This window comes from Phoxinus phoxinus (genome assembly GCF_949152265.1).
Source record: "Phoxinus phoxinus genome assembly, chromosome: 24".
In the NCBI taxonomy this organism is placed as follows: domain Eukaryota; kingdom Metazoa; phylum Chordata; class Actinopteri; order Cypriniformes; family Leuciscidae; genus Phoxinus; species Phoxinus phoxinus.
This window is the reverse complement of record NC_136899.1, coordinates 1730681-1753175: the sequence shown is the minus strand read 5'-3', so window position 1 is coordinate 1753175 and position 22495 is coordinate 1730681. Positions and strand designations below refer to the sequence as shown.

At 35.9% G+C, this 22495-nt stretch overlaps 1 protein-coding gene across 1 annotated transcript in view; it reads right to left on the bottom strand.

The window, feature by feature from the left end:
* scn5lab (sodium channel, voltage gated, type V-like, alpha b) overlaps window positions 1-22495 on the bottom strand; it is a 164169-nt gene that overhangs the window by 92040 nt on the left and 49634 nt on the right. Inside the window, exons 6-10 of the mRNA XM_079602016.1 lie at window positions 21115-21206; window positions 18548-18796; window positions 13809-13872; window positions 2291-2432; window positions 910-1107 (exon numbers count right to left, since the gene is read on the bottom strand). Coding sequence (XP_079458142.1) covers window positions 910-1107; window positions 2291-2432; window positions 13809-13872; window positions 18548-18796; window positions 21115-21206 — 745 coding nt within the window. The remainder of the gene's footprint in view (window positions 1-909; window positions 1108-2290; window positions 2433-13808; window positions 13873-18547; window positions 18797-21114; window positions 21207-22495) is intronic.

Genomic DNA, 22495 nt, shown 5'->3' with positions numbered 1-22495 from the left:
ATGACATGCAAGTAAACAGATACAATATTTAGTCTTTATTTAATATGTTTTTTTTAAAAGGGCTGCAGATTATTAGATTGCAATTATTCTGTCATATTGCGATTTGAACTGTGATATGTGAAACTGGATCACAAAACCAGTCTCGAGTCGCACGGGTATATTTGTGGCAATAATACATTGTATGGGTCAAAATTATCGATTTTTCTTTTATGCCGAAAATCATTAGGATATTAAGTAAAGATCATGTTTCATGAAGATATTTAGTAAATGTCCTACCGTAAATATATAAAACATGTATTTTTGTGAGTGAATGCAGCACAATCGTGAACATAAATGCACAACTTTAAGAGATTTTCTCAATGTTAAGATTTTTTTGCTCCCTCAGATTCCAGATTTTCTCATTTATTCAGCTTTCAGATGATATATAAATCTCAATTTCAAAAAATGTACCCATGTGACTGGTTTTGGGGTCCAGGGTCACATATGATAAACATTTCACTTTATAGCTGGACTTAAAAGTAGACTCTTTACATTCACCACGGTGGTTTTAGGAACCCAATCAAATTTATTAAGATTATTAATTGTTATTATTAACATTAGTAGTTGTAGTAGTAGTTTCACCTCTAATTATGAAGACAGAAATGCAATACTGTAGTAAAGTACAATTTTACTGTAAAATGAAAATGTGATAATACTATAATCAAATTTCCTTATAAGTTATACTTGTAGTTACACTTACACTTGGGAAGTGATATCAGGATCTCAGTTTTATTTTGATTGCTTGTGCAGCCCCATTTATTTATTTGAATGTGATCTAATTAATTATTAGCATTCCATCATCTCATGAACCCTCGTTTGGGATGTGAATGGAGAAATGAACAGCTGATTTTGATGGTGACCCCGACGTACCTGCTGTTCCTTCTTCAGCTGTTCCATGGCGAGCTGAAACTCCTGCTCTTTCTGCAAGGCTTCTGCGATCGTGGCCTGGTTCTGCTCCTCGTACGCCATGGCCACCACAGCCAGGATCAGATTCACCAGGTAAAAGGAGCCCAGGAAGATCACCACCACAAAAAACACCATGTACACTTTTCCCGCAGAGCGCAGAGTCTGTGCATCACAGAAATGGCATCGAATCACAATGGCTACAATCATTCATAATCATAAAAAAAATAGTAAAACATTACATTTTAGAAATATTATTACAAATTAAAAGAAATATATTTTACTGCAATATATGTTACTGCCACTTTTGATCAATTGAATGCGTCCTTAAAGGGATAGTTCACTTTGAAATGAAATTTTGGTATGTTTTAGCTTACCTCAAGGGCATCCAAGATGTAGGTGTCTTTTTTCCGCAGTAGTTTCAATTTTGATATTTTTAGGTATATCATGCAGGTCTATGGTCATTGTCTCAAAGAGCATACACAGAGTCCAAAGTAAAACAATTCCCCATTGTCCAAATTCAACAATTCCCCATCGTAAGTACACATTGATGGCCTAAGACACGAAACGAGCGGTTTGTGTGAGAAAACGAACAGTATTTATATCGTTTTTACATCTTGTAACACAGCCACGACCAAGTGATCTGAGGGCGCGGGCGCTTCCTTCTGTGTGACGTGTGCGCAGACTGGTGCATAGATGTATACACTAGATGTCACCTTGGCTACGGCAGTCCATTGGAACGAATGTCTTTAATGCAAAATCTAGTGTATATATGTCTATGCACCAGTCTGTGCACACGTCACACAGAAGGAAGCGCCCGCGCCCTCAGATCACTTGGACGTGGCTGTGTATAAGAGGTAAAATTGGTAAAAATACAGTTCGTTTTCTCACACAAACCGCTCGTTTCGTGTCTTAGGCCATCAATGTGTACTTACGATGGGGAATTGTTTAATTTGGACGATGGGGAATTGTTTTACTTTGGACTCTGTGTATGCTCTTTGAGACAATGACCATAGACCTGCATGATATGACTGTCAGACAAAAACGGTTTGACCTAAAAATATCAAAATTGAAACTACTGCGGAAAAAAAGACACCTACATCTTGGATGCCCTTGAGGTAAGCTAAAACATACCAAAATTTAATTTCAAAGTGAACTATCCCTTTAAATAAACTTTTTTTTTTTTTTCAATACTTTTGAAAGGTAGTGTAAATGCATCTCAATTGCTATAAGTAAATTAGAGGAAAAATCAGGAACTTATGGCAGATGTTGAACAACCTGTACATTAAACTGCATTCATTTGATGGCTGAATGTCACGTAATGAGAGAGAACAGGAAGAATACTGACATGATGATAGAGGTTTTCCCAGTAATCTTGTGTCATGAGTCTGAAAAGGGAGAGGAAAGCCCATCCGAAGGTGTCAAAGCTGGTGTAGCCGTAGTTTGGGTTTCGTCCAGTTTTCATACATTCAAAACCATCTGGACATTTGCTGCAGAAAAGAGAAATCCCTAGTTCTTAAAGAGGCTATGTTTCAAAGTGATGTTGTTTTTGTCTCTACTCGAACAGGTTTTCCAGCTTGAATGTTGATTATTCTCCTCATATTCTCCATTGTTGCGGCTCCTCTCTTCCCAGTCTGTCAGTAACGCTCTGTTTACTTCCTGTCTCTATGAAGCCCCTCCTCCTGAAAAGCACACTTTGCTCTGATTGGTCGGCTGGAGCAGTGTGTTGTGATTGGTCGAGCGCTTCGAGTGTGTTTGGGAAAGTCCCGCCCCTTCCCATAACCGCCAGTTTAACACACTACTAACTAACTCAACCAGGCCCCGCCCCTTTACTCTGCGTATTCATTATTATAATGAGGAATATTGTGGCTTGTTCGTTCCCGGAAGAAACTCAAGACTACAATGGAAGGGTTTCAGGAGTTCAGGAACACTGACACTGATATAGAGAAGAACTTTTTCATGCTCAAACAGCAACATTAACACAGTGAGGACAGATGAACACGGAAAAAAGCATAACAGGGCATCTTTAATTCTATCAAATTGTTTATAATTTCTTCATCAGGGTAATTCAATTCTGTATTATGCAGGTCAGACAAGTAATTTGGTGAGGTCAATTTCTAAAGAAAAACTACGCGCCTGCGCATATATATATTCAAACGCGCATATCTATAGACTAAACACATAATATGCATGTGCACGCCGTCACCGCTTTCACAGATTCACGTTTTTAAAATTTACACGGAGATGATAACAAAAATGTTCAAGACTTGCACCTTGGATCCTGTTCAAAGTTTGCGTTCGTGCAAATGAACGGCCAGAACACATTAAAAGTTTTCTGATTTTAGTTAAAATGGTGTCGTGTTAGCGGCCCCTAAGTTAATAACTAATGATTTTTTCAATTGAAGTGAATCAATCAAAACTAACTTTATTCTAGAGCTTCTGTAAAGCCAAAACAATCTCTGTTACTGTAATTTCCTATTATCACTGTAAAGCTGCTTTGAAACAGTCCATATTGTTAAAAGCGCTGTATAAATGAAGGTGACTTGACTATAAACTCAAACTGAGATGTGATGTCCAGAGGGACCTTTAACATAGGCACCAATCTTTGAACCAATCTTCTACACTGCAAAAAATGCTTTTCTTACTTAGTATTTTTGTCTTGTTTCTAGTCCAAATATCAAACATTTCTCAAATCAAGATCCATTTACTAGATGAGTAAAATGCCATATGATAGTAAGTCTCGTTTTCTGGGGGAATTAATCAAAATGAAGGGTAGTTTTTACTTAAAACAAGCAAAATTATCTCCCAATAAGGTAAAATTTTTTATCTTGTTTCTGTTTGAATTAAGTTTACTTGTTTTACCCCATTGGCAGATAATTTGGCATTTTTTAAGCATCAACTCACTTAATTTTGTATTAATTCCACCAGAAAACCGGACATAATATCTTATGTCATTCTACTTATCTAGTAAATGCAGCTTGATTTAAGAATTTTTAGATATTTGGACTGGAAACAAGACAAAAATACTAAGTAAGAAAAGCATTTTTTGCAGTGATATGACTAATATTCATAAAAAATATTAGTGAGAGGCTGGTGGCGCCGGTGGATCGAGTCTGTGCCCGTCTTTCACCAGTCTCGTTCCCTTCGGGCAGGCGGCGACTGGCTCTCAGCGACTGGCATGCTGGAAGTGTGAGGGTGCGGGTGACGGGCGCTATCGCACTCACACACCTCGCCGTGTCCCTGAAGGACGTGCTAATGGACGGGCCCCACTTCATTTCGATCTGGACAGGGGCCCTCGAACCCCAGACACACTGATATCAACCGCGGTTTCCTTTCTCGTGTGGCACACGATGCCAGAACGTGCTCTCCGACACACACTACTATTTACAGCAAACTACATCAGAAAAAAAGTGATAGACAACTGATGGTTCAGTTATAATTTTTTTAAAAATCAGTATTGAGTAAATATTATTTCATTGTGGTTTTAAAAACAACACAAAATCATAATGCTTTTAAAATCAACAGTATTTTTGTCAATATTTGATCATTATTATTTTATTATAGTTTTAAAATCAACATTTAGGTCGAGAGGGAAACGAGAGCAGAATCTGCCGCTGATTCTTGTAATCGGCTCCATCACTGATCATCTATATTGTTGTAGTCGTTCTGCCGCTGTCATTGAGCTCCAGCACAGAGTCACTTGGAGAATTTGTCAGCGTAGCCCCTCTCAGCACACTGGCAGCTGGGATCGCATTGCGGGGACACAAAGCATTTTAACATGGTCTATTTCGGGCGCTAGAGAGTCCCTCTGCCCTGTTAGGGTCCCGAGAAAGACGTGGACTCAAACCAACATGAAGACCTGTGTGTTGTTTCTGTATCGCTGCCCTGCTTGAATCACTGTTATGTTGTTATGAGCCAAGATGTACTCAAGGTTACTTCCTTTGGGATTCTGATCTCTGAATGCTTCTGCCGGGATCATGTGGCAGATCTGATCAACCGGATTGACACGGGCAAGATTAAACGTATCACTATAACAGAATACAGTAACGACGAGAGCTCGGGTGACGAGACACTGAGGCTTTATTGTATGAAGATGATGCTGAGATGTTTAGGGAAAGTAAGATGATCAGGGCTTGTGGTTGGTTGATGCCACTTTTGGATGATGATCATCCCTGAATAAACAGTTTTCTGATTTAAATTACTTATTGTGGATTGGGCGATATCAAAGTTTTTTATATAAACATATAAATAAATCAATAAATAAATGTAAATGTGTGTGTGTGTAATTTTTCATATATTGAATGATCTTATAATATATTATGATTAAAATTATAATATATAGTATTATATAATATGAATATATATATATATATATATATATATATATATTTTTTTTTTATTATTATTTTTATTATATTATGATTCATATTATAATATAAATATTATTATTTTTATTTATTTTTAGTTGTATGCCTTTTGGATATGGATATAATCTTCTCGATGTGACCATAAACTAGAATGATATAAAAATGACACATTATTTTTTTTCATGATTATATTGCTGGAAATATAAAAGCAAGCAAAATTGATAATATCATAATGATTTGAATGTACTTCTTATTTGGCTGTTAAACCTCCTAGAGACACTGTAAATATTAACGGTTGACAGAAAAGAAGCATTTTAAGAGCATTATCAAATATATATATTTGAAATATTGGCATAAGGCTGAAAATATTGATATATAATGTTTTTTGCAATATCATCCCACCCTACCAGATACCAGGACCAACTAAGAACATTCAGTTTTTTAAACTTTTCTTTCGAGAAATTGTCCAGAGCTAAAGGAGGATATCAGAAACCCAGTTCTCTCCTCACGGAGAGAGCGAGTGGAGAACACACACACACACACTTCAGCGGAGCGAGAGAGACGAGGTGAAACGAGGTGAGCGCTTTTAAAACGCCGTCAGCCTTCAACTCAGGTTTCCATCCAGGTTCACGAGGTGACCAGAGAGCTGTGCTGCACACTAACAATGGCTAAAATAAGACCGCTGGATTAATTGACTTAATTGATCCCCGAGGGAAATAAACGAACAAGGGAAACAAACACACTGACATGAAGAACAGCGGCTTCGAATAAAGCCATGTGCTGTACGACCTACACATGGAGATATTAATCATATTGATAACAAGATCGTCTCTTTCAGAGCAAAAACACATGTGCTTTTCTCAAACATTAGTGTATATAGGCCATATTTGTATTATTTATTCATATATATATATATATATATATATATATATATATACACATACACTACAATAAATTATATAGCCTATATACACAGGTGAAACTCGAGAAATTTGAATACTGTGCAAAAGTTCATTTATTTCAGTAATTCAACTTAAAAGGTGAAACTAATATATTATATAGACTCATTACATGCAAAGTGAGATATTTCAAGCCTTTATTTGTTATAATTTTGATGATTATGGTTTACAGCTTATGAAAACCCAAAATTCAAAATTAGAATATTGTGAAAAGGTTTTAAAGGGGACCTATTATGCCCCTTTTCACAAGATGAAATATAAGTCTCTGATGTCCCCAGAGTGTGTGTGTGAAGTTTTAGCTCAAAATACCTCACAGATAATTTTTTACAGCATGTTTAAAATGTCACTTTTTTGGGGCTCCGTTTTAAAAAGTTAAAAAATGCACCGTTTAGTGTGTCTCCTTTAAATGCTAATGAGCTGCTGGTTCACGGCACAGGGGGCGGAGCCTAACCAGCTCGCGCTCAGTGAACAATCTCAACTCACGGAAAGATGATAATATCAAAACAGAAACTCACAGTAACGGTGTTCATTTCGACTCGGACAATAATGCCCAGAGTCAGAGAATATATGCTGTATGGCGTTGGAACAGGTAGCCTATAGTTTAGTTTAATTACGGTTATAATAACCTATGTGTCATTGATTCATAAATAATGAATAAAAATGGCGGATTGCTCTAAGTGTCGGGCCGGGAGTCGATGTCATTATTTGGCAGTTCCGCTGCAAAAACTGTGACGTTATTGTTCAAAAAATGACCAAAACAGAATATAAAGATATCAACGAAGCACCTGAAGAGACTAATTTCAACTTTTCTGTACTTCTAAACACTCCAAATATACAACAAAATGCATTTAAGGCCTAAAAAAGTGGATTTAGCATGATATGTCCCCTTTAAGTTGAATTACTGAATTACTGTAATTTTTAGAGAGAGAGAGCGAGAGAGAGAGAGAGAGAGTGTGTGTGTGTGTGTGTGTGTGTGTGTGTGTGTGTGTGTGTGTGTGTGTGTGTGTAAAGTAAAATGAGATGCAGATGATGCTGCAAATTAACGTTTTTGTCGACTAACAAATCTGACCATTAAAAAGCCATTAAGCTGTTGGTCTGTTAGCTTTGGTTCATATTACTGCGCTATTCTGAGTAAACCTTCAGCTCCATGTGAGTGACCTCTCTCAGTAAGTATCATTAAGGTCAAATATAGCGTTGTTAAAATATAATCACGGTTTATTAATTGACTCTTGTTTTAATGAATGTCCACCAACACCCTATAATTAATCCGACACACGAGACGGCATTTCAATCCAGATGTTTGGAGTTTCAAGAAAATCACTGAGTGAGAAAATCAAGTTTGAGTGGCCAGTGTTTGGGAGCGAAGATGAAGGTCAACGATTACATGCTACAAAAATATTGATATACCACCATTAGCATATTATATAACACTTACATCCGTTTTGTATTACTAACAATAGAAACTAATACTGTGTATTATCAGATATTATATCACTACATTTGTCCATGATGTGAGGCGCTCAGTTGTTTTCGAAACAGATTTGGTGTCAGAAAACTCAGTGTGTGTGTGTGCGGATGTTCAAACGCTCTTTTCTCTAAAAGGAAGCACTGGGAAATTAATATGACTATTATTATAGGCAAAAAAACAATATGTATAAGTTCACAGCACTCATAAAAGAGAAGACAGAGTACTTTCTGAAGTGTGCATATGATGGACACTTTACTATCTACTATGAATTTTAACCTCACACATTCATACTATACAGAACGGTCGCAATGCAAGTTTTAAACCAAATGTAGGACCTACTATATAGTATCAGTTCGTTCAGATGTTTATGTAGATCAACTAGTTCAAAATCTGAATCAATACGTCTTCATTCGTGAACAGCTGCACATTTATTATTGTCTTATTTTCCAGTACAAATATCTAAACATTCTTAAAGTGTTGGTTGAATATGATTTGACTTTTCTTACTGTAGTTAGTGTGTAATGTTGTGTTTTCTAACTGTAGTTAGTGTGTAATGTTGTGTTTTCTTACTGTAGTTAGTGTGTAATGTTGCTGTTTGATCATAACCAACATCTGCAAAGTTACAACGCTCAAAGTTCAGAGCAAAGGGAGATTAAAGAAATCGCTTTTTAAGAACTACATCAAACGGCTGGTAGGAACTACACGACATTCCTCCCGGGTTAGTGACATCACCAACCCTAGAATTTACATAAACCCCGCCCCCGGGACACGATTTATAGATTATCAAGACAGAATATGCCATTGACTAGAAGATAACTACACATAATCTACATAAATTCACCAACTAACCATTCAGAATGTCCTGTTCTTCTACATGTTGTCACTTCTTCTTGAGTCTCTCCATCTTTCTGACTCCGGTTTGAACATAAAAGGCTAAAAGTTTTTGATATATCTTCAGTGCATGTGTGTGTGTGTGTGTGAGGTAAAAGAACACAAGCTCTTGAAGCTCCGCCCCCTGTGCCGGGAGCAGCAGCTCATTTGCATTTAAAGGAACAGACACAAAAAAACGATGCGTCCCTCAAAAAGTGACAACTTTAACATGCGATATAAAAATATCTGTGGGGTATTTTGAGCTTCAACTTCACACACACACTCTGGGGACATCAGAGACTTATTTTATATCTTGTAAAGGGCATTATACCACCGCTTTAACTCTTTATAAGTAACTAGCTTGACCGAGCTGAACACTGATGAATCTTCTTTAGGAGCTTCTGTTTTTGACCCTCGTAAACCGCAATCTGTTTAACAGGCCTGTATTACACCTATAGACAACCGCTTCTCAGTCTCCACGGGCTGCTTTATCAGGGGACACGCGTTTGTTTGAGGCCTTTATCACTGCGGAAGACAGACGGATTTGTCCTTTGTCTGTTTCTGGCTTCGGCCAGATGTTACAATCAACATCTACAGGCCACGTCGTAATTCACAGCAACGGCCCATTAGGCAGCGAGACCTTCACAACCGCGGCCCAATAACTCAAAGAGAACAACGTGCACTTTCCATCACATCTTCAATACGTTCCACTGCAAAAATACTCTGGATTTTGAAATATCATGTTATCGATTAGCACTCGCTTTTAAGATAATGTTTTATCCATTTGATTCTCGCACTGCCGGCGACGGAGGACTTTCCAGACGCTTAGACAGAACATGTGGCAGAGTCTCGAAACATCGGCAGCCGACGAGTGAAATCCTAGAAGCATCCGAGGGATAACGATTCAGTGACTTTATAATGACTTTAAGGTCCATTAAAGTCTGACTATTCTCTGTCTTTTTATTCTTGCTGACTACTTTCTCTCAAAGTTAAATGGAACAAAACATAGGAGTTTTAATGAATATTTGTATGGTATTTGTAACTTTTTTATTAGTGGAGTTTAACCCTTTAAAGTCTGACATAATAGTTAGAAAAAAAAATGTTTTTAATGGAATAGTTTGTTGAACCTTTTTTTTTTTTATCAAACACAATTGTGACCCTGGACCACAAAACTTTTGAGATTTATACATGAGCTTTCCATTGATGTGTGGTGTGTTAGGATAGGACAATATTTGGTCGAGACACAACTATTGTAAATCTGGAATCTGAGGAGCAAAAAAATGTAAACATTGAGAAAATCTCCTTTAAAGTTGTGCATTTATGTTCACGATTGTGCTGCATTCACTCACAGAAATACATGTTTTATATATTTACGGTAGGACATTTACTAAATATCTTCATGGACCATTATCTTAATATCCTAATGCTTTTTGGCATAAAAGAAAAATGTATAATTTTGACCCATATAATGTATAGTTGGCTATTGCCACGGATATACCCGTGCGGCTCCAGACTGGGTTTGTGGTCCAGGGTCATGCATTGCATATGCTTTTTATGTTTTGTGTTATATTTCGTCAAGCTTTTATGGCTCATATAGTGAGAATATGGAGGGGGAAAAAGCTCAGTTTTATTCAGAGGCCCAAACTAAGCAAAAATATGCAATTTGGTGCAGATGCTGATATTTCTATAAACAAAAACTCTGTAAATCAATGAGATCTTTATGACATACAGTAAAATAATTTAAATATCAGTCGTCTCTGCCAATAATGTCTAAGTAAGACGATATTTAAATGCTTTGTTTATTATCAAATCTCTGTAGTTTTAAAACATTTAATGCAATGCAACACAATGATGATTGACAGATGAACTAATAAACCTTCCTCAAAAGCCTGATGATCATATTTCAGACTTCTGTCAGATAATCAAGTAAACCAAAGTTGCTTCAGTCCAGTTAAAACATGGGACCCTGGATCACAAACCCAGTCTGGAGCCGCACTGGTATATCTGTGGCAATAGCCAACTATACATTATATGGGTCAAAATTATTCATTTTTCTTTTATGCCAAAAATCATGAGGATATTAAGATCATGTTCCATGAAGATATTTAGTAAATGTCCTACCGTAAATATATAAAACATGTATTTTTGTGAGTGAATGCAGCACAATCGTGAACATAAATGCACAACTTTAAAGGAGATTTTCTCAATGTTTAGATTTTTTTGCTCCTCAGATTCCAGATTTTCAATAGTTGTGTCTCGACCAAATATTGTCCTATCCTAACAAACCACACATCAATGGAGAGATTATTTATTCAGCTTTCATGTGATATATTAATCTCAATTTTTTTTTAAATACCCATAAGACTGGTTTTGTGGTCCAGAGTCACATATTAATAACAATATCAAAGTTATTATTATGCTTACTTGATAAAAATCTAATTTCCCAGCAGAAAGACATGAGCTTGTATAATAATACTAAAAGGCCTTTTACTTGCTAAAAAAGTCAAATATCAACGCACATACCCGCAATATTGGTGAGTTTTGAACTGACAAAGACTCATTTTCTTCAGACACGGTGTAAGAGACCAAAGACGGCACGATGTTTATCAGCGAGTTCTTGAGGTTCCCGCGGGGAGAGTTTATGTAAGTAGAGATATGACCGTGAGCACATACTGTACAAATCCCTCAAGAGAAGACGCTTTAATGCGGTAATATACGGCCAGCTGCCATGCGCTCTCACACACTCATATACAATCAGCAAACATGAGCGCTGGCATTCCTCAGATATTCACACTAGGTGTCCATCATAGTGGGATTATTATATTTATTCAGTACTGTGTAGAAGGATATACAGATTCTTGCTTTATACATTTCATTTTAACTACACAATACAAATTATTTTCCGAAGTTGTAAATTAAACAAAGATTATTGGAGTGTTTTACAATACTATTTCAGTCTTTCTACTTCAAAATGGTAAATTTAATTCAGTTTCTGTTTCTTTGTGAATGTTTGTGGAAATTTACTAGCAATTACTGAGTGATAAAACCCTTTTTTTTGTGTGTGTGTCCACATTATGTTTGAATTATGGGTATGATTTTTATGTCGAATATCAAATTGACCCTAAATGGATTTAATACAATTCACGAAAATCAGGTAAATACAAAAAAATCTTTCATTATTAATACTTATCACACCTTACAGCAAAAATAAACATGAGATAAAATTATTTTTAAAACTATTTTTTAACCATTTGTTTAAAAAAAAATGAATATTATAAACAGTTTTTTTTTAACTATTTAGATTTTGTTTGATTTTACATTTCTTTTGTTTGATTTTTGTTTGCTTTCCTGAAGTAACGCCAAAAATCATGAGTTCGATTCCCAGAGAAATGAACATTCTTGAACTCATAAAAGTGTACGCCTTCAACACAGTGTTCATTTTTTTGGGATAAAAGTATCTGCCAAATGCATAAATGTAAATGTAAATACCCTCTGAGAGTATTTGAGAAACTGACTTAAAAAATGCATACAATTTTTCAGCGGTTAACCATGAATTTGTGGGTCAAATTGACCGGTGAAAATCAAAATCTTCAGAAATTTTGTACTTGCATTCCACAACATCTCAAAGAGTCAAAACTATGCAGACATGTTAAAAACCCTAAATGAGAAATTGTCACAACATTTAAAAAAATATATATCCAAGGTTAACCAGTATTTCCGACAACTCGATTTTGTACATAATACAGGGGATTCATTTGACTAAATATCTGACCCTGGATCCCAAACCCAGTCTGGAGCCGCACGGGTATATCTGTGGCAATAGCAACTATACATTATATGGGTCAAAATTATAAATTTTTCCTTTATGGCAAAAATCATTAGGATATTAAGATCATGTTCCATGAAGATATTTAGTAAATTTCCTACCGTAAATATATAAAACATGTATTTTTGTGAGTGAATGCAGCACAATCGTGAACATAAATGCACAACTTTAAAGGAGATTTTCTCAATGTTTAGATTTTTTTGCTCCTCAGATTCCAGATTTTCAATAGTTGTGTCTCGACCAAATATTGTCCTATCCTAACAAACCACACATCAATAGAGAGATTATTTATTCAGCTTTCAGATGATGTATAACTCTCAATTTTAAAAAAACGTACCCATGTGACTGGTTTTGTGGTCCAGGGTCACATATGATGAAAGAAGCAGCTCGGGGCCAGTTCACACAAACACCTTCCTCTTGATTCGAGGGCTTCATTGGCGTCTGAATGCGAGTTAATCAAGGCCACTGACTCAGACTGTACATGTACATGCAGTTCTGCTGAGTCAGACACTTCAGAGACACAACTATATTTACTTTAGTCAGACTCAACACTGACTGCCTCCGTTAGATCCGTTATGCCCTTTTATAGCAGCCGTTACACGTAAGCTGACTTTTGCAAATGTAGTTTGGACATCCAAAAATGTTAGTGTCACTTTAAGAGCACGGCTAGCTCCGCCCCCAAATTCTGATTGGCTGAGCCACGTTTGAAATACAGTAGTGAACACCAAACATTGCATTAATAGCTTTCACTCACAATCTACCATCTGTTTAAATCCACAAACCATTTTAGGTCACCTCTCAAAAGAAGAAAAATGAAGATATGTGAACGAACTGCAAGTTTTGGGCACTTGTGATTCATAATGCAGTATTTCAATCACTCAAAATCAATGTGAAAAACGCCTTAATGTATTAAGAACGTGATATCAAAAGATTAAATTCAGTATAAACCTTATAGATGATGCACACTATATATTATATAGGCAAGCGGATGAGCCCAGGCATTTTGTATAATGGTTTTCAATGGGAAAATGGTCAAACTTTGCATTTTAAGTTCATATTCTGGGTTAATTTGTTAATTTGTCCAGTATATATATGTACGCTTCATCAATCATCTGTACACTGAATTTGCTGTTTTAACATCACTGTCTTTTGCATTAGCGGCTTGTGAACCGATCATCTTTTCCTCTTTACTACTAATTATAGCACCAAATAAACATGAATGAACATCAGAAGGAATGCTGAAAGATACAGAACAACTTAATGAACAACCATCGTTAATTACGTAAAATACCGCGGTAAAATAACTGTGCCACGACCTCGAGTGTCTTGTGCAATTCAATCACAACACATTAGATACATAAGCACATCAAACTTACCCAGCATCACTTGCATTCCCACATATTAAGGCGTCTTTGGCTCCTTCCACTTTGAAGTAATTATCTGGAAGAATGAACAAAATAAAAAAAAATTTATTAAAAGAAGGCAAATGCTGCAGATTATGACTGATTGCATCCCTCAAAAATACAGTTTGTTTGTTTTTTTAATGGAATCTCAATTAGTTAGTTACAGTTTATTTCGGTCAACTTCAAAAGAAAAACAAAAAAAGAAAGAAAAACAATTTACAAGCAAATATAGAAACAAAATTTAAATTACAATGAAAACAATATTTGAAAAAAAAAAATTTTGATCGACCGAAAAATAAAAAATTAAAGTAACAGCATTCACAGATAAAGATTTATTATTAATAAAGACATTTATTATTAAATTTTTCAATGCCGTCACTGTACTGGAGATTCAAAACCTGCCATTGTTTTCGTGCTTGAAAAATCCAGCTCTGATTCAGAGTCTTAAATTATAAATTATAAATTACATAATTGGATAGTTACATATATAAAACATACCAGCCCCTTAAAAGCTTCACTTTGACTTCATCTGAACTACTACAGATTGAGTTTGAAATGCATCTCAGCATTGCAATCAATACATGTGTGTGTAAAGCAGAAAGTGTTGTGACAAGCATTGTTTTGCATTGCTCTGAATGTGTGTGTGTTTTCCCAGTTAAAGAGAGATTACATGAACAACAGCCTCCATTTTATCTGCTGTCATTCTCCTGCCGTCTCTCACTCACTCGCGCCATCACTCGAGGCCGGAGAGCCGCCGGCGACGGGAACGCTAGCGCTCGTGTTTGGCAGACGTCCCGAATCCCGATCTTCCCGTCCAGCTGTCGGCATTCTGTGCTCCAGCTTAACCTTAACTGTCCGGAGCGCAAGGTTATCGGGTTTGATCGCTAACAACGTGCTTCTGATTATACATCAGGGGTGTGTTTCAAAACAATTCCCGAAAGCATCGATAGCCAACTATTGTCGCGCAAGTTCCGTCGTTATCAGCAGTTCAACGAGTGTGTGTTTCCCGAAACCATCGTTACAATGAACATTCGCAAACAGCATCGCAGGGTTGTGTGTGTGAGCGACAGATCTCGACCTGTGGTTAGAAGAAGAGTTTCTTGTTTGCATGACATGTGGACTCATCATTAAATCTTATCTTGAGACAAATAAGCAAGATGATATTCAGTACAATCTGTGTCTTTTATTTAGAATACATACAAATGTAATTTACGTCTTTTAGTTTGTCAAGAGATTTGAAGAGTGCATCTGGAAATAAAGCAAAATAACTGAGAAAAATGAGAAATAGTCCCCAGATGCATCATGTCTGTAATTTATATCAAAACATCTAGCGTTAATTCGATCTCAAACAGATTCATTAAAAGAAGTTATTACTCCAACACCTGCGTGACATAATTTTTTAGTTCATGAACGAACTAAACATTTTTGTAGCGTCTGACATCGGATAACCACAATACACTTTGTGCTTTCATGGTTTTGATATGAAACAAAGTATCAGCTTTCAAAATTGATCAGTTTTATATTGGGGTTGGGAATCAAAAACTTGAGGTCGGGATTTTGTTATGAAAACAAGTGTTTACGAAACAACGTTTGTATTTCAAAAAACTAACTGGAGTAAAAATATATTTATGTCAATAAAAATGTATTATATGTTTATATACAAATCATTTGATTTATTTTGTATAAATCTATACAATTAATACAATTAAATTTGCTAAAATGTAAAAAAAAAAATTATACAATACAAATTTTATAAAATATATATTTTTAAATCTGTACCTGATATAAAGTACCGGTATATCCAAATGAACCAATATCAGAATCGCAAGCTTTTGGATCAAAATCAAATCGAGTCATGAAATTTGAGCCGATACACTGCAAAAAATGCTTTTCTTCCTCAGTATTTGCGTCTGGTTTTCAGTACAGATATTTAAACATTCTTAAATCAAGATGCATTTACCTAAGAAGTGACTTCGGATAAAATCTTGTTTAATGTTTTTTATTTTATACTATATATCTGCCAATTGAGTCATAATAATAAACTAGCCTCCCCTTGATTTAAGATTATTTTCTTGACCCCATTGGTCAATACACAGATGAGACTCGAAAATTTGAATATGGTGCAAAAGTTTATTTATTTCAGTAATTCAACTTAAAAGGTGAAACTAATATATTATATAGACTCATTACATGCAAAGTGAGATATTTCAAGCCTTTATTTGTGATGATTATGGCTTACAGCTTATGAAAACCCCAAATTCAAAATTGTAATTTTATAATATATTAGTTTCTCCTTTTAAGTTGAATTACTGAAATAAATGAACTCAAATGTTGAGTTTCACCTGTACTTTCTTGTTTTAAACTCACTTAACTTTGATGAATATTTTGCAGTGTAGGAGCATCGAGTCCATCAGACCTTTCAAACTCCAGTAACAGTGGTTGTAAAGTGTTTTAAACTCAGCAGGAGTGTTTTGGTTCTGTGTTTTGGACCATGAACACCATGACGAAGCACATCAGGAGAAAGTCTTGTCTATTTCTGTCTGTGTCCTACATCTGCGTTCTGCAGGTCAACTTATCGAGTGCCAGCTCTGTCCTAATTGCTATTCTAATGAAATGAGACCAACCCAAAATAAGACTGAATCTCGTCTTAGACGTCGACTCTTCTGACTCTAGTCATTTAACTGCAGAATTATGATCAACATGCTTCATATTACAATATGTGATCAATGTGACAGAGGCTGCAGGGTTCATTCAGGTCATTTAGTCAACTGGTAATCTCTTGTTGACTATGTCTGAAGTATTTATTGTATCACATCTAATTGTAAGTAGCTAACAAGTATGATTATGTAACCACGGGCCAGATGCATAAACATAGCCATCATGTGAAGAGTCTTAACTCTTAACTAGCAGTTAGTCAAGGACTTACTTATCCTAATTAATTAGACCAAATCTACCTTTTAATGGTATGAACAAAAAAATAAAGAAAAAAAAATATTTTAAAGAATTAGAATTTTAAGTTGAAGTTCTAAAAGAAAAATAACTAAACAAATTAAAGCTCATTAAGATTGAAAAATAAATAAATAACAAAAAAGCAAACACCAAAATTACTAGATCTTAGATTAAAATTAAAATGAACACTGAAATACAAAAATTAAAGCTATTATAAAAAAAGTAAATAAATTGAAATAAAATGAAATATAACTTCCTATAACACCCGATGTACTCGTTACATCATAAGAAGAATGGCATCTACTCTAATGTTAGTCTTTCTATTGATTCCGAGGTTTTCTGAAGTCAGCCGGATCCGGATCAGACGGTGGACCTGCGCCCGGACACGTCCACAACGCATCCCTGAAGTGCCAGCCTCATCGACATGACAGCCATCGGCACTGATCCTCAACAAACCCGTCTCCACACCGGAGTGATGACTCCGACCTCCAACCAGATGGAACTGGATAAATACTCTGAGGGCTATTATACCGGTGGGATAAACGACTCTTGCGCCCGAAGCAAATCTAAAATGTGTTGGTCTGAAGTCGCTTCATTACTCATAGGTGTGGTTTGGGCGTAACGTGAAATAAACCAATCAGAGCATCCTCTCACATTCCCTTTAAGAGCCGGCACGCTTGTTCCACGTCGGATCGCTATTATAACGGCGGGTTTGCCGGCGCGCACCAGGAGCGGTTCACAGCCGAGGAGACCGGCGCTCTCATCAGGGACGTAAAACACAGAGAAGTGACATTGGGGATGATGGGAGAAACCACACAAATTAGCTTCGGTTAAACAGGCGGATAATAATTTGGGTAAATGTGTCGCCTAATCTAGATTATTTTTTTTTTTATCTAGATAGATTTTTTCACATCTTCACGAACACAACAATGATTTCCCTCGTGTGTTAATATTTTTCCTTGTAATAATGTATGATTTGCAAAAATGAAAACTGCTGCGTCTGTTTATATTAGAGAATCAAAGTGTATGCGAGTTCACACGCTACATAATGGCCAAGCATGCGCCCCTTAAAATAGCATATCACTAACGCGCAACGCCGCTGTCTTTAGACTGGGTTTCTCCTGGTCAGTGGCGCAATTGCTTTCTAAAACTGGAAAATATCACCAGGGAACGTTTGCGCCGGAACACACTCCTCTTTACACTGAACCGCCCCCCCCCCCGAGCGCAAGTTCATTCCCTAATTTAGCGACGTGCGTCTGTGGAGGTAAAGTCCGCTGTGCGCGGGTGCAAAATAGGAATGACACATGCGTTGGTGTACTAAGTAAATTGCGCTGGGTGCAAGATAGGGCCCTTAATGTTCTGATCCACTCTGATTTCTGACCTGTAATTCTGCCCGAATCATAATCATAATCATACACTGTTCGCTTGTTGGCCAGAGGAGAGGTTTTTTTCTCCATTCTGTCACTGATGGAGTTTTGGTTCCTTGCCGCTGTCGCCTTGGCTTTTGGCTTGCTTAGTTGGAGACATTTAACATTCAACAATATTATTGATCTGCCTTAATCAAGGTAGATGATGACGATGACGCAATTTTCTTCTAGAAACAAACTTTGTTGTATTATTTTCATGTTATTACTGTGAAGCTGCTTTTGATACAATCTGTATTATAAAAAGCGCTATATAAATAAAGGAGACTCTATAGCGTCATACAGGGCTTTAGATGCAGATGATCTACTTGTGGAAGTCCATGTTTGAGCTTCACTGACCTTCATTATTGTTAAAGTCCTCCAGCGAGGGCCAGGTTCTGTTATTGCAGAAGAAAGTGCTGTTGTTGTATGAAGGTAAGGTGGTGTTGAGACAGTGTGTGGTGCTGCGAACACACTTCTGACGCAGGTTCCCCATGAAGAGCTGCAGGCCGATGAGAGCGAACACACTGAGACAGAAGACCGTGAGGATCATGACGTCCGCCAGCTTCTTCACCGACTGAATCAGCGCGCCGACGATGGTCTTCAGGCCTGGGCGAGAGACACAGCACATCAGAAGCTGACCGACGCTCTCAGCGAGGCTGTATTGAGTCTTAATGTGCTCATTTGCACTTATTTTAATCTGGAGTTGATCAAATCAAAGCAATTGTCACTTCATTAGATCAGGGTTGAGCACCATTCAGAATTGGATTGAGCATGACTATTAAATTCAGACTGAATTTGAATTGAGAAAGCAAATAAAATTCAGAAGCGTCTATATATATAATACATAACGTTCAGAAAATATATATTATTATTATTATATAGTACATGTAGAATTAATATTTTTAACATTAAGTTGAAAAGGTGTGGGTGACATGAAAACTGTATAATTTAAATACAAATTATTAATAACAATAATAATATTTAAAAATATATTGGTATTATTTTCTTTAAATATTTGTCATGTCACCTATACTTTTTTAGTCTAATACATATTTAAATTATTAAGCTGAAAGAGTGTAAAAATGTATACATATATTTTTTTTTAAATGTTGAAAAATGTGCAAATACTCTAGAATATGAAAATAATATATTGATAAAAATGTTTTAACTATTTCACTGTTACATTTTCATAAATTATGCATAATTACATGCAACTAACCCTAAACCAAACCCTAATCCTAACCCTATAGTAAGTACATGTGTAAATTATTAATACACTTAAATACTTAAATTTACACTGTAACACCGTAATATAAAGTGTAACCATGTAATTATTACTGTTACAAAAATCTTTTTTGTGATTGTTTTGATTTTTTTTCCCATTGCAATTCAGTATTTCTTCCCAATCAAATTCAAATTCAACTTCCAGTAAATTGTTGCCAATTGAAATCAAACGAACACAGTTCTGAATGTTGCCAAACCCTGGGTCACATCATTAATGCATCAAACACACACATTAACCACACAAGCACAGCACGGCACATCTAGGTCTGTCTTCACAAACATTTGTGGGTGCGGGAAGCACACAAAATGTGACAGTACAAAACATACGCTTCTGTGGAACCAAAACCTGAACTTTTCATGCGGAATTTACATGCATATTTATTTTATAAATGTGAAACTCGAAAAATTTAAATATGGTGCAAAAGTTCATTTCAGTAATTCAACTTAAAAGGTGAAACTAATATATTATATAGACTCATTACATGCAAAGTGAGATATTTCAAGCCTTTATTTGTTATCATTTTGATGATTATGGCTTACAGCTTATGAAAAACTTCTCACAATATTCTAATTTTGAATTTGGGCTTTTCATAAGCCATAAGCATCAAAATTATAACAAATAAAGGCTTGAAATATCTCACTTTGCATGTAATGAGTCTATATAATATATTAGTTTCACCTTTTAAGTTGAATTACTGAAATAAATGAACTTTTGCACCATATTCTAAGTTTTCCAGTTTCACTTGTAAGCATATATATGTGTGTGTGTGTGTGTGTGTGTGTGTTTTTAACTTTTAATTTGTATAACTGTATTTCTGATTCCATAAGAAGCGTCGGCTCATTGGCTCACCATGCAAAGTCATGTTCCTCTACATCTACCCATGCCTTTAACATGTCAACCACCACGGTGCAATGAGACTCTTAGGGTGAGCTAACTGAACCCAGCGCTGACAGGTAACGGTAACTCGAACCGTGTGTGTGTGTGTGTGTGTGTGTGTCCTCTAATGTGTCTAATGTTAACAGCTTTAACTGAGCAACATCGCCTGGCGTCGGTTCCGTTAGCATTATTTCCATTCATTTATTCCATAAGGACTTAAAGTTTCTGCTTAAAACTGCAGTGAACCAAAGACAGTCTCAAAAACACGGTGTGAAATCGCTGGTGTTTCTGACGTCACACACTACCTTGACCAATCAGATCAACGTGTGATCGTCAACCAGTGGATCTCTGAGTGAGTGAGTGAGTGGAGGCGGGGCTCATTTGCATATTCATAGAACCACGCATACTAAATGAGGCAAGGGTGTCGAGTTACATTCAAGATATTGTAAGGCAAGGAAATTTCAAGGAAACATTTTTTAAATATGTGATTTTGGTGATGAAAGATTAGTTTAAAGTGATACATCATTGACTACAGGGGGACTTTAAGAATGTAAAGATATTTGAACTGGAAAACGAGACAAAAAATGGTCTGGTCTGATGGTTTTAGAGGTTTTGTCCACTTAAAGCGGCTAAACAGGCTGGTTTCAGTTTTCGCCCATCGCAAAAGTCTCATTTTCTACATTCCGCATGTTTCCAAGAGTGTTTTGGAAATGCTCGGGTCATCCATTAGCACTGCAGGCCGTGGCGTTCGTCGGCCTCTCACCTGGGATGACTGAGATAGTTTTCAGTGCTCGCAGAACCCTGAATGTCCGTAACGCTGAGACATTGCCCAGGTCCACAAACTCAGTAACATATCTGCAATAAGCGAGAATTGGAGCACAGACAATGACAACAACACCAACAACAGGCAAACAACAACACAGCGGAGAATGAAGCAGGAATGCTGGGAAGTGTCAGGAGCTGGGAGAGAGATGACTGGAGAACACAACGCGGGAAGAACCGGATGCAGGAAACTCCTGAGTATTTTTTTTGCTATTGGACTTGGACAGAGAGCAACACACTAAACTGTTTTCCTTGCGCACAGATTCAGGAACGTCTTACCTGGAATTACGGAAATAGTTTTCAAAGCGCGGAGGACCCTGAACGTTCGGAGAGCTTGCAGATTGCCTACTTTTATAAATTCAGTTAGAAACCTGCAGAATCAAATTACAGTTATATGGATAAAGGGACAAACAACTGGAAGACAGGAAAAAAAAAGGGAGAAAATTAAAGCGTCAGGAAAACTAAACAACTTCATATGATGTTGCACATTTTTACTCCCTTAGAGAAATAGTTTATCAAAAAAAAAAAAAATGTTTAAGGAAGGAATAGTTCACCCAAAGAATTGTTTAAGAAAATTATTTTAAATATTTTGTTTTGTTTTTTTGTTTTAATCTAAATGGCTTTAGTTCTTTCTGTGGAACACTTTTCTTTTCTTTTCTTTTTTTTTTGCTGATTTATTATTTTCGATACAATCAAAGTGAATATTGATGATGCTCTCATGAACAGAACCATAAAGTAATTTAGCAAAATAAGCAACATAAATTCACAGAAAGCTTTCAGGGATTTCCAGACTTGTGACCTTTGAGCTAAAAAAAATATATAAAATATAAAAGATTTTAAGTTAATATTTCAAGAATTTAGCAACACATTTTCATGTTCACAGTTCTCTGATATCACATGACATGCAGGAATAAAACATTTAAATTAAAATATATATATATATATTTCATCTTTCGTAGTAAGTGTTTTATTTTTCATTGCTTTTATTTTAAAATAATTTAATTAATTTAAAATAATTAAATTTGCATGTTCACAGTTCTCTGATATCACATGACATACAGCAATAAAATATATTTAAAAAAATAAAAAATCTATCTATATATTTCATCTTTTGTAGTAAGTGTTTTATTTTGGATTCTTTAATTTTAAAATATATATATTTTTTTAATTAATGTATTTTGCTGAACAAATATCAACCAAATGGGTCAGAAAATAAGAAAAAAATGCTTATTATTTGTTCTTGTTTCAAACAAAAACACTTAATTTGGATAAATATTTTATTTATGACTTTTCTTGGGTCGTTTTGCTTCTCCAGTAAATGT